Here is a 12,474-nt window from a genome sequence, read left to right as displayed (position 1 = left end):
AAGTCACAGGCCCTGGCTGGGTAGGTCATTTGGTTAGAGTGTCATCCCGATATGCCAAGATTGCAGGTTCAATCCCTGGTCAAGGCACATACAAGCATCAACCAATGAATGTATAAATAAGTGGAGTAACAAATCAATGTCTCTCTCTCTCTCTCTCTCTCTCTCTCTCTCTCTCTCTCTTTTTCTCCCCTCTGTCCCCTTTCCTTTCCTTTCTCTCTAAAATCAATAAATAAGTTTTTTTTAAAAGAAGTTATATGAAGTCATGGATTCTATTTGGGTCTTTATATGCTTAGTATCTGACTCATAGTAAGCATTCAATAAACATTATATTTAATAAATACTAAATCCATGAATAAAAGAAGTATTAGCTTTTAAATATGAAAAAATTAATTGGATAATTTATTATGCCTTTGATCTGCAATGGATGCCATGAAGTGTATGTTACCATTTGACACATTTATTTTCACATAAAAGTTCTTAGTTTATTAATCCTCTCATGAAAAAACTGCACAATAACCACAGATAAAGTCACTAAATAATCTTTAATCCTGTTGTCCAATCTCCAGCTCATTTTTTGCTAGCACCAACAATGGCCTTTGCAGTTCCCCTGACTTTCTTCATTCTGTTCTTACATTCCTTTTTCTGTTTTCTTGAGGTCTTCTTTTTCTCATGCAGGCCATGTCTTGTAAGCATCTATGTTTGGATTCACTTTTCTTTGTGTAATCCAAGGAATCCTAAATCACGCCAAAGCCAATTGTCTTGCCACCACCAAAATGGATTCTGAATCTATACACAAAGATGACATCTGGTGTGCTTATACATTTTGGCTAGTTTTTCCCGAGTTTCTGTCTTAGGTACTGTTGCCTTCCCAGGGTATAAAGAACATCAGTGATCATTTGTTTCCACTGAAGTAGTCTGTTGGTCATGAACTTCCTGATCCAGATCGTTATTGTGTTGTTCATGATGATGGCCAATCTCTAAGCACATGGGAGGCAAAAAGTCATTTAACACATTTATAATCATACTAGAGGCCCAATGCACAAAATTCGTGCAAGTGCCTTGACCCCGGCCCCCCGGCTGCTGCCACCGCAGCCCCCGCCCGCTGCAGCTTTGGCAGGAAGGAAGGATGTCTGGAAGACCGTCTGGTCTAATTAGTATATTACACTTTTATTTTTTATTTTTATTTGTTTAAATATATTTTTATTGACATCAGAGAGGAAGGGAGAGAGGGAGATAGAAACATCAGTGATTCAGAGAGAACCATTGATTGGCTGACTCCTGCACGCCCCCCACTGGGGATCGAGCCCGCAAACCCAGGCATGTGCCCTGAACTGGAATCAAACCCGGGACCCTTGAGTCCACAGGCTGACGCTCTATCCACTGAACCAAACCGTCTAGGGCTACGCTTTTATTATTATAGACAATTAGACAAATCCTGAAACTCTTATACTAGTGAAAACAGTAGATCTCATTATCAGAGGTACCTGTGAGCATGGATAAATTTATTTCCAAGAGTGACTTAAAATAAGCTTCAAATATAACATAATTATTCAAAGGCATTGAGTCTGGCATGGAGAAATGGGTAGTATTGGTAAGAGTATAAATTGAAACTGCCCTTTTGAAACATAATTCAGAAGTAGCGCTTAAAATGTAATGTGCACCCCTGGCCAGTGTTCTCAGTGGTTAGAGCATTGGCTCATGCACTGAAGGGTCTCGGGTTCAATTCCAAGTCAAGGGCACGTCCCTGGGTTGCAGGTTCCATCCCCTGTCCTGGTTGGGGCACATGCGGGAAGGCAACCAATCAATGTGTCTTTCTCACATTGATCTCGCCTCCCCCCCACTACCCCCCCCCCCCCGCCCCACCACCACCCTCCCTTTCACTCTCTACAAAAAAAAAACAATGGAAAAAGTATCCCTGGGTTAGGATTAACAAAAAATAAATAAGTAAAATATAATATGCACGTATGCTTTTATCCATCAAATCCATTTCTAGAAATCTATCCTTAAGAAATAATAATGTAATTATATGATGCATCACACATGGATATTTATTGAAAATTTTTTTATAAAGCAAAAAAATGGCAAGATTATGGTATTGCAAAGCAGTACTTAAAGATTTTTTAAAAATGATCTACATGTACTGATCTGATTTGTATATATGTCCATTATATTATTAGATGAAGAAAGCATATTACATGCCTATATTGTATATTATTATTCACTTTTTAAAAAACTATATGTTTTTCTGTAATAGATATGTTATGATGAGCTGGGGAAGGTTGAGAAACATTTGCAACAAACTGTTGTCCTCTGGAAAAAGGGTTTAGGCAAAAGGGGCAAGTTTGATTTGACTTCTACGTTTTGTGTTGTGTGTGTGTGTGTGTGTGTGTGTGTGAGTGTGTTGTACTCTTATTCTTACTATTTATTTATTTTTTCACTTTTGCACATTTTAATTAAATTTATTGGGGTAACATTGATTAATAGGATCATATAGTTTCAAGTGTATATTTCTGTGATATGAAATCGTGTATTGCACTGTGTGCCCATCACCCAAAGTCAAACCATCTTCTGTCACCATGTATTAAGCCCTCTCCAGCCCCTGCTACCCCACCACCCCTTTCCCTCTGGTAAGCACCACACTGTTGTCTGTGTCCATTAGTTTCAGTTTTATATCCCATATATGAGTGAGGTCATGTGGTTCTTAGCTTTTTCTGACTGACTTACTTCACTTAGCATAATATTCTCAAGGTCCGTCCATGTTGTTGCAAATGTCAGTATTTTGTCTTTTCTTATGGCTGAGTAGAATTCATTGTATATATGTGCCACATTTTCTTTATCCAGTCATCTACTGAAGGACACTTTGGTTGTTTCCATGTCTTGGCCACTACGAATAGTGCTGCAATGAACATAGGGTGCATAGATCTTTGCAGGTATATGTTTTTGAGTTTTACAGGTAGATTACCCAGGAAAGGAATTTCTGAGTCTTATGGTAACTCTATTCTTAATTTTTTGAGGAACTGCCAGATTGTTTTTTATAGTGGCTGTACCAGTCTTTATTCCCAGCAGCAGTGAATGAGGGTTTCCTTTTCTCTACACCTCTCCAGCACTTTTCATTACCTATCTTTGTTGATAATAGCCATTCTAACAGGTATGAGGCGGTATCTCATTGTAGTTTTAATTTGCATTCCCCTAATAGCTAGTGAAGTTGAACAACTTTTCATATAACTGTTGGCCATTTGGGAGAAGTGTCTGTTCAGGTCCTCTGTCCATAGTTTAATTTGATTAGTGTTGATTTTTATAAGTTCTTTATATATTTTGGATATTAAACCTTTGTCAGAACTGTTGTTTGCAAATATCACCTCCTATTCATTCAGTTGCCTTTTTATTTTGTTATTGGTTTCTTTTGCTCTGCAGAAGCTTTTTAGTTTGATATAGTCCCATTCATATATTTTAGCCTTTACTTGTCTTGCCTTTGGGGTCAAATTCATAAAATGTTCTCTGCGACCAAAGTTCACAACTTTAAAACCTATGTTTTCTTCTGTGTAATTTATTGTTTCAGATCCTACATTTAGGTCTTTGATCCATTTTGATTAATTTTTGTTCATGGGGACAAACTGTAGTCTAGTTACATTTTTCTGCATGTGGCTTCCCAGGTTTCCCAGAACCACTTATTGAAGAGGCTTTCTTTTCTCCATGGTGTATTTCTGGCTTCTTTGCTGAAAATTCTGCCCATATACATGTGGTTTTATATTGGAGCTCTCAATTCTATTCCATTTCTGCCAGTGCCATGCTGTTTTGATTATCATAGCTCTGTGGTATAATTTGAAGTCAGTTAGTGTGATACCTCTGGCTTCATTCTTTTTTTCATTGCTTTGGCTATTTGGGGCCTTTTGTGGTTCCATACAAATTTGATGACTTTTTTTGTTCTGTTTCTTTAAAAAATAACACTGGGATTTTGATGGGAATAGCATTGAATTTGTATATTGCTTTGGGTAATATGACCATTTTAACTATGCCAATTCTTCAGTCTATGAACACAGAATATCTGTGTTCATTTCATTGTGTCTTTTTCAATCTCTTTTAATAATGCTTTTTAGGTTTCAGTATATAGGTCTTTCACATCCTTTGTTACAGTTATTCCTAGGTACTTTATTCTTTTGCTTGCAACTGCGAAAGGAAATTTTTTTTCATTTCTTTTTCTGAAGTTTCGTTGTTAGTATATAAGAAAGCAGTGGGTTTTAGTACATTGATTTTGTATCCTACAACTTTATTGTTTCTATTAATTTTTTGGTGGAGTTTTTGGGATTTTCTATATACAGAATCATGTCATCTGCAAATAGTGACACTTTTACTTCTTCCTTCCCAATTTGGATGCCTTTTATTTCGCTCTCTTGCCTGATTGTTAGGACTTCTAGAACTATGTTGAATAAGAGTGGTGAGAGTGGTCATCCTTGTCTTGTTCCTGATTTTTTAGGAAAAGCCTTCAGTTTTTCATCATTGAGTGTGATATTTATTGGCTGTGGGTTTGTCATATATGGGCCTTATTATGTTGAGATACTTTCCTTCTATACCTGTTTTATTGTTTTTAAAATGGATGTTGTATCTTATCAAATACTTTTTTTGCACCTATTGATAAGATCATATGATTTTTATCCTTTCTTTTGTTAATGTGATGTATTACCTTGATCGATTTGCATATGTTGAATCATCCTTGTGCCCCTGGAATGAATCCCACTTGATCATGATGTATTATTTTTTTAATGTATTATTGTATTCTACTTGCTGATATTTTGTTTAGGATTTTTACATCAGTATTCATCAGCGATATTGGTATGTAGTTTTTTTGTGTGTGTTATTCTTGTCAGGTTTTGGTATTAGGGTTATGTTGGCCTCATAAAATGTGTTAGGAAATATTGCCTCTTCAGTTTTTTGGAAGAGTTTGAGAAGGATAGGTTTCAAATCTTCTTTGAATGTTTGGTAGAATTCACAGGTGAAGCCATCTGGTCTGGACTTCTGTTTTTTAAAATGTAGGGTCTGGTTGTTGGTTTCAACTTCCTCACTGCTAATCAGTCTATTTAGATTTGTCAATTTTATTAATCTTTTCAAAGAACCAACTCTTTGTTGTATTAATTTTAACACTTGTTCTTTTTAATCTAAAGAAGAAAATAATAACAGCTTTTTAAATACTCATCCTAGGAGTAAGGGTATTTTTTCCATTGATTTTTAAAGAGAGTGGAAGGAAGGGGGAAAGGAGAAAGAGAGAAACATCAATGTGAGAGAGGCACATCGATTAGTTGCTCCCACATGTGTGTATGGAACCTGCAACCCAGGTACCTCCCATTGGCCAGGAACCAAACCTGTGACCCTCTGGTGTGCAGGCTGATGCTCTAACCACTGAGCACGTTGGCCAGGGCAAGAATAATAACATTCATTGAGCATCGTGCCATGTATTATTCTGAGAACTTTCCATTTATGAACTCATTTCATTCGCACATTAAATCTATGAAATAGCTAGATTGTTATCTCTTATTTTGAGAAGTGATGAAACTGAAGCACTGAGAGTCTAAATAACTAACCCAAGGACTTACTGTTCCTAAGTAGCAGACCCAGGATTTAGAATACAGGCAGTCTACCTCTTGAGTCCATGTTCTTAACCACAACACTGTACTGGGTATACTGTATGTAATAGAATTGAAGAGTATACTCTGAAAAAATTCAAAGGATGACTTAGGGACCTCTTCAAATATATAATTAAGAAGCAATACATAAAAGAAGGAAAGGAAAAGGACATTAAGCTTCTTCAGATAAATTTATATTAATCTTATTTCAAAAAATAGTATTAATGAATAGTAAATGACAAGGATAAGGAAATTTATGCTACTAATTGCACATTTCCTACAGTAAAAGTTATAAAATTCTAATGTTTACTATGCAGCCATTATTGAACTTGGTTTTTACATTTCTTTTCTGGTTATTCTGTTTCTTAGGATATTTTTTCCTGCCATTATACGGCAGTAAATTATACCTTTTGTCTCTTGTTTTTTGGATTAGGAGTTAAATAAAAGGCAGACCCAAAAGGACTTAGAGCATGCCATGCTACTGCGACAACATGAATCCATGCAAGAACTGGAGTTTCGTCACCTCAACACAATTCAGAAGATGCGCTGTGAGTTGATCAGATTACAGCATCAAACTGAGCTCACTAACCAGCTGGAATATAATAAGCGAAGAGAACGGGAACTAAGGCGAAAGCATGTCATGGAGGTTCGACAGCAGCCTAAGAGCCTGAAGGTACCTTTAGCCTAAGCTTGACAGGGAAAAGAGAAAAAAGGCATCCACGTAAACAGTAAAGGTCTAAGATAGATGTCTGTCATAAAGAAATTGAATAAATTTTTTTCTTCTTTTCATTTTAAGCATGTTTGGTTAGTTTTAATGTGCAGTGTCTGTAGTTACAGACTTTTGCTTATGTATTTCTCACCAAATACCAAAAACTAGCAAAACTTAACTGCAGGAAGTGCCATCAATAAGAATCAAAATTTTTATATTAAATGTACCCAAATGTTCAATGCTATATTACATGTCAACATGCTAACCTGTTGGCTTTTTCTCTGTTTCAATTAATTCAGTTTGGAATCTTATTTGCTCTAAATGTGATTTGCATCCAAAAAAGTGAGTTCCTAATTAGTACAAAAGCCAGTGAATAAAATATGCCTTTTTAACTCCTCTCCCTTCATTGTCTGTGCACATCTGAGGAAAAATAGTGGAATCATAGCAGAGCTTTAATTTTTATGCTTGCGTTGAATAGAGGAATTCATTCACATGATACAAAATTTGAAAGATACCAAAGTACACTATAAAGTTAAAGGTTGCCCTTCCTCCCCTTTGTCCCTCCAGCCACCTGGTCCAACCCCCTTCACCAGAGTCAACCAGAGTTAACAATTCCAAGAAATTTTCAAGTTTTATAACTTGTAATAAATATTTGAAGGAGTATAGTCACATGAATCGTAATAAACTAAAACTACACAATATATAGGCTATCATCCATATTAGTACCTCAATTAATCTGTGTATGTCTGCACACTTTAAACTTTTATTTATATCAAATAAGGCCCAGGTCCCACAGTATTTTCTTTTTAAGCCCTTTCCTCTTTTTAAAACTATTTGATAATTAAACTAGAAAACTGTTCTTGGTCTTAACTGAAAAGCTGTCCTGGAGTGAAGTAAAATTCATTCACCGAGGTATTCTGTGTTAAAATCTTAAAGCTGCACCACATCCAGTGGTGTCCCCAGTTCTCACCCGATTCCTTTCAAACAGGAAAGGAATCTGTCCATCCACATAACCTTCTTTAGTTGTTGCTTACAAAAACAGGAATTCATAATGATTTTTTAGATTTATTTTGTCTTTTTAGTGGAAAGAGATACACTCTTTTGGTAACAGAATAGATAATTTCCCACAAAAGATTTTTTAAACAACATGTCTGTGAAATAATTAATTAGTTTTAAATTCAGCAGCAGCCAGAAATAAGCCAAACTGAAAGCTTAGTTAGTTTTTATGGTCATACCATAAATCTGATATGACTGCATTTCTGTAGGATAGTTGTTTGATGTTTTTTTTTTTTCCTTTATTGATTACAGTATTACATATGTGTCCTTATCCCCTCATTGTCCCCCCCACCCCACCCCCGCTCATGCCCTCACCCCCCTGGTGTCTGTTTCCATTGGTTATGCTTATATACATGCATACAAGTCCTTTGGTTGATCTCTTCCCCTTACCCCCACCCTCCCCTGCCTTCCCTCTGAGGTTTGACAGTCTGATCGATGCTTCTCTGGATCTGTTTTTGTTCATCAGTTTATGTTGTTCATTATATTCCACAAATAAGTGAGATCATGTGATACTTATCTTTCTCTGACTGACTTATTTCACTTAGCATAATGCTCTCTAGGTCCATCCATGCTGTTGCAAATGGTAGGAGTTCCTTTTTACAGCAGCGTAGTATTCCATTGTGTAGATGTACCACAGTTTTTTAATCCATGCATCTGCTGATGGACACTTAGGTTGTTTCCAAATCTTAGCTATGGTAAATTGTGCTATAGGGATGCATATATCCTTTTTGATTGGTGTTTCTAGTTTCTTGGGATATATTCCTGGAAGTGGGATCACTGGGTCAAATGGGAGTTTCATTTTTAGTTTTTTGAGAGGAAACTCCATACTGTTCTCCACAGTGGCTGCACCAGTCTGCATTCCCACCAGCAGTGCACAAGGGTTCCTTTTTCTCCGCATCCTCGCCAGCACTTGTCATTTGTTGATTTGTTGATGATAGCCATTCTGACAGGTGTGAGATAGTACCTCATTGTCGTTTTGATTTGCATCTCTCGGATGATTAGTGACTTAGCATGTTTTCATGTCTCTTGACCTTCTTTATGTCCTCTTTCGAAAAGTATCTATTTAGGTCCATTGTCCATGTTTTGATTGGGTTGTTTATCTTCCTTTTGTTAGGGTTGTTTGATATTTAGCAACCCTTCCTGTTTCCTGTTGTTGGAGCCTTTTCAGTTTGAAAGCTTGTAAACAATAGTCTGATTTTCACAGAAAGTGAGGAGAAAACAATGTTTTACAAACACAGTCAGACTTTGAATAGAATGCCTCCTTCTGATGACAAATGAGCTCAAGAATTCCCATAAAGGCCTGGCCATGGCCAGTGTGGCTCAGTTGGTTGGGCATCATCCCATGCACCAAAAGGTTGCTGGTTTGATTCCAGTCAGGACACATGCCTGGGTTGCAGGCTCTATCCCTGGCAGGGAGCATGCAGGAGGCAGCCAATATATGTTCTGATCTCACATCGATGTTTTTCTCTCTCTCTCTTTCCCTCTCCCTTCCTCTCTACAAACCAATAAAAAAAATCTTTAAAAAGAAAGAAAGAAAGAAAGAAAGAAAGAAAGAAAGAAAGAAAGAAAGAAAGAAAGAAATTCCCACAAAGGAAATTATTCTATTACTTTTGTATTAGAATAATTTGGATTATTTAATCACATAAATGTTTATGTAATTCATGTTTATCATCATCCTAAAAAGAGTTGTCCTCTCCTTTGCCCCATAACTTTTGTTTGAAACAATATTAATTATCAATACCCTTTTTTATGGGGTGTGTCCCAGACCATGTAGTTGGAGTTGAGATTGTGATTAGAAGAAATTGGAGCAAAGTGTCTCAAATAAGGAACAGAGTAAATATGCTTATTTTCTATCTGAGAGATCTGATAAAATATTGTCTGTGCTTTAATATTTACTACACTTGTTGCTTGAGAAGAAATTTAACTTTCTGTCATCAATATGCACAGTAATCAAAACTAATTTTAATATTTATTCATTAGCTAAACTTATTAGCAGAGTATTGAGTATTGCTTGAAATACTGTGATAAATGAGGTTGTTGGTATTCTAATGATTTAAATTAGAATTTTGTTATTAAAATGTATAGAATTTAGTGATCTGGCCCAATAGCCAAGTGCAAAAGTACCTGTAACCTATGATTTCATCTTTTATGTTTCCTTTCCCTTTTTCCTAGTAGCCTTTATTTTTATGTAAGCATAAGGTATGCCAAATGCCATATGTTAAAAATTATATACATCTATTTTTTTCTTCCCAGTCTAAAGAACTCCAAATAAAAAAGCAGTTTCAGGACACCTGCAAAATCCAAACCAGACAGTACAAAGCATTAAGAAATCACCTACTGGAGACTACACCAAAGAGTGAGCACAAAGCTGTTCTGAAACGGCTCAAGGAGGAGCAGACCCGGAAGTTAGCCATCTTGGCTGAGCAGTATGACCACAGCATTAATGAAATGCTATCCACACAAGCCGTGAGTTTGTTTTATTGAGGCAAAACAATTTAGTGCCCCCATCCTTCTACACCTGATTAAAATACTAGTTGGAAGTGATAGCTCTCCTGCAGCTTGGGCTCTCAGCATTGCGTGGAAGCAGGTATGATGTATATAGAATTTTCATTGGTCTGTTTAGACGCAAAGTTCTAAAGAGGCTTTTTGCCAGTACCTCTCAGGTCTTTAGTACATATTTCAAAAGCTTATCAATATTAGAGCAGCAGTGCCCTGGCCGGTGTGCCTCGTTTGGAGCATTGTCCCATACACCAAAAGGTGGCGGGCTTGATTCTTGGTCAGGTAACATATCCAGGTTGCAGGTTTGATCCCCAGTTGGAGTGCATATAGGAGGCAACTGATCTGTGTTTTTCTTTCACATTGATGTTTCTTTCTCTCTCTCTCTCTCTCTCTCTCTCTCTCTCTCTCTCTCTCTGGCTGTCTCTCTGTCTCTCTCTCTCTTCCTCTCTATAAAAAAATCAATAAAATTAAAAAACTGAAAAAGATTAGAGCAGCAACTTTGCTAAGCAGTGGGCAAGAAATAGTACTATAGTGCCCAGCCAGTGTGGCTCATTGGCTGAGCATCGACCATGCACCAGGAGGTCACAGGTCCAATTCCTGGTCAGGGCACATTTCCATATTGGAATCCAAATGGTCACATTTCAGTGCATCTATAATAATAAAAGCGTAATATGCTAATTAGACCGGACAGCCGAATGACCTTCCGGACATCATTCCGGACAAAGCCGTGGTGGCGGGGGCCAAGGCAGAGGCGATTAGGGGCAATCAGGCAGGCAGGCAGGCAGAGTGGTTAGGGGCGATCAGGCAGGCAAGTGGTTAAGAGCCAGTGGTCCTGGATTGCAAGAGGGATGTCCGACTGCCGGTTTAGGCCTGATCCTGCAGAGATCCTTATGGGATCGGCCTAAACCAGCAGTTGGACATCCCCTGAGGGTTCACGGATTGCGAGAGGGTGCAGGCTGGGCTGAGGGACCTCCCCCAACCCTGTGCATGAGTTTCATGCACTGGGCCTCTAGTATAAAATATTTTCTATATAAGTTTTGTAAACTTTTCTTAAAGGGCCAGATAGTAGATATTTTAGGCTTTTTGGAGTCTGAAGGCAAAATTGAGGGTATTGTATGGATACTTAAATGGCCATTTAAAATGTAACCATTTCAGCCCGGCTAGTATGGCTCAGTGGTTGAGTGTTAACCCATGAACCAGGAGGTTTCAGTTCAATTCCCATTTAGGGCATATGCCTGGGTTGTGGGCTTGATCTCCAGTAAGGGGCGTGCAAGAGGCAGCTGATCAATGATTCTCTCTCATCATTGATGTTTCTCTCTCATTCTCCCTCTCCCTTCCTCTCTGAAATCAATAAAAATTTATTTTAAAAAAGAAAAAAATGTAACCATTTTCAAATGTAAATACCATTCTTAATTTGTGGATTATTTAAACACACACGCAGTTTGGCCCATAGGCTATAGTTGGCTGGTCCCTGTTCTGTAGTTATTTCCATTTGAGAGAAGAGATTCATTCAGTCTTCTATCACCTAATCAGAGTCTAAATTTTTCTTAAGAAAAATATGCTTATTTAGGATTCCTCCAAATGGCTTATGATAGCTTTATCTTCATAATGCCATTATTAGTTACTGTACCTTTCTTTTTAAGAGATGTTTAAAATAGAAGAGAGAACAGTTATTTATCTACAAAAGAGTAGTCTGTTTTCTCTGAGACTCCTTCTTTCCCATAGGTCATAGATGGCTCACAGTAAGATATATGTTTTCTTTCTCTCTCTTTCAGCTGCGTTTGGATGAAGCACAGGAAGCAGAGTGCCAGGTTTTGAAGATGCAGCTGCAGCAGGAACTGGAACTGTTGAATGCATATCAGAGCAAAATCAAGATGCAAGCTGAGGCACAACATGATCGAGAGCTTCGGGAGCTTGAACAAAGGGTCTCCCTACGAAGGGCACTCTTAGAACAAAAGGTATAAGTAGTAGAAGGAAGGTGATTGTGCTAGTATTTGCTTTCCTCAGAAACATTTTATAAATATACTAGGGGCCCGGTGCACGAAATTCGTGCACTGGGTGTGGGAGGCAGTGGGCAGTGTCCCTCAGCCCAGCCTGCTCCCTCTCACTGGGAGCCCTCAGGCGTTGACCCCCATCACCCTCCAATCGCAGGATCGGCCCCTTGCCCAGGCCTGACGCCTCTGACAGAGGGGGCAGGGGACCCTCATTTCCCCCTATCACTGGTTCTGCCCCCAGCCCAGGCCTGATGCCTCTGGCCCAGGCATCAGGCCTGGGCAGGGGACCCCCAGACCCCTCTGATTGCTGGCTCTGCCCCTTGCCCAGGCCTGATGCCTCAGCCAGAGGTGTCAGGCTTGGACAGGGCACCCCCATCTCCCCCCGATCACTGGCTCTGGCCCCCGCCCAGGCCTGAGGCCTCTGGCCCAGGAATCATGCCTGGGCAGGGGACCCCCATCTCCCTCTGATCGCTTGCTCCACCCCCCGCCCAAGCCTGACGCCTCTGACCCAGGCTTCAGGCCTGGGCAAGGGGACCATCATATCCCCCCAATCCCCGGCTCCGCCCCCACCCAGGCCTGATGCCTCTGGCCCAGGCAT

The 12,474-nt window shown here is 38.8% G+C and overlaps 1 protein-coding gene across 5 annotated transcripts in view; it reads left to right on the top strand.

Moving 5' to 3' along the window:
- TAOK1 (TAO kinase 1) overlaps positions 1 to 12,474 on the top strand; it is a 117,657-nt gene that overhangs the window by 88,381 nt on the left and 16,802 nt on the right. For all 5 annotated transcript variants that reach the window (XM_059669303.1, XM_059669302.1, XM_059669301.1 and 2 more), the window contains 3 exons: positions 6,052 to 6,291; positions 9,637 to 9,849; positions 11,658 to 11,840. In XM_059669303.1, coding sequence (XP_059525286.1) covers positions 6,052 to 6,291; positions 9,637 to 9,849; positions 11,658 to 11,840 — 636 coding nt within the window. The remainder of the gene's footprint in view (positions 1 to 6,051; positions 6,292 to 9,636; positions 9,850 to 11,657; positions 11,841 to 12,474) is intronic.

Source organism: Myotis daubentonii, chromosome 16, assembly GCF_963259705.1.
Source record: "Myotis daubentonii chromosome 16, mMyoDau2.1, whole genome shotgun sequence".
In the NCBI taxonomy this organism is placed as follows: Eukaryota; Metazoa; Chordata; class Mammalia; order Chiroptera; family Vespertilionidae; genus Myotis; species Myotis daubentonii.
The sequence above is the reverse complement of the archived record's forward strand: the minus strand, read 5'-3'. Positions and strand labels throughout refer to the sequence as shown.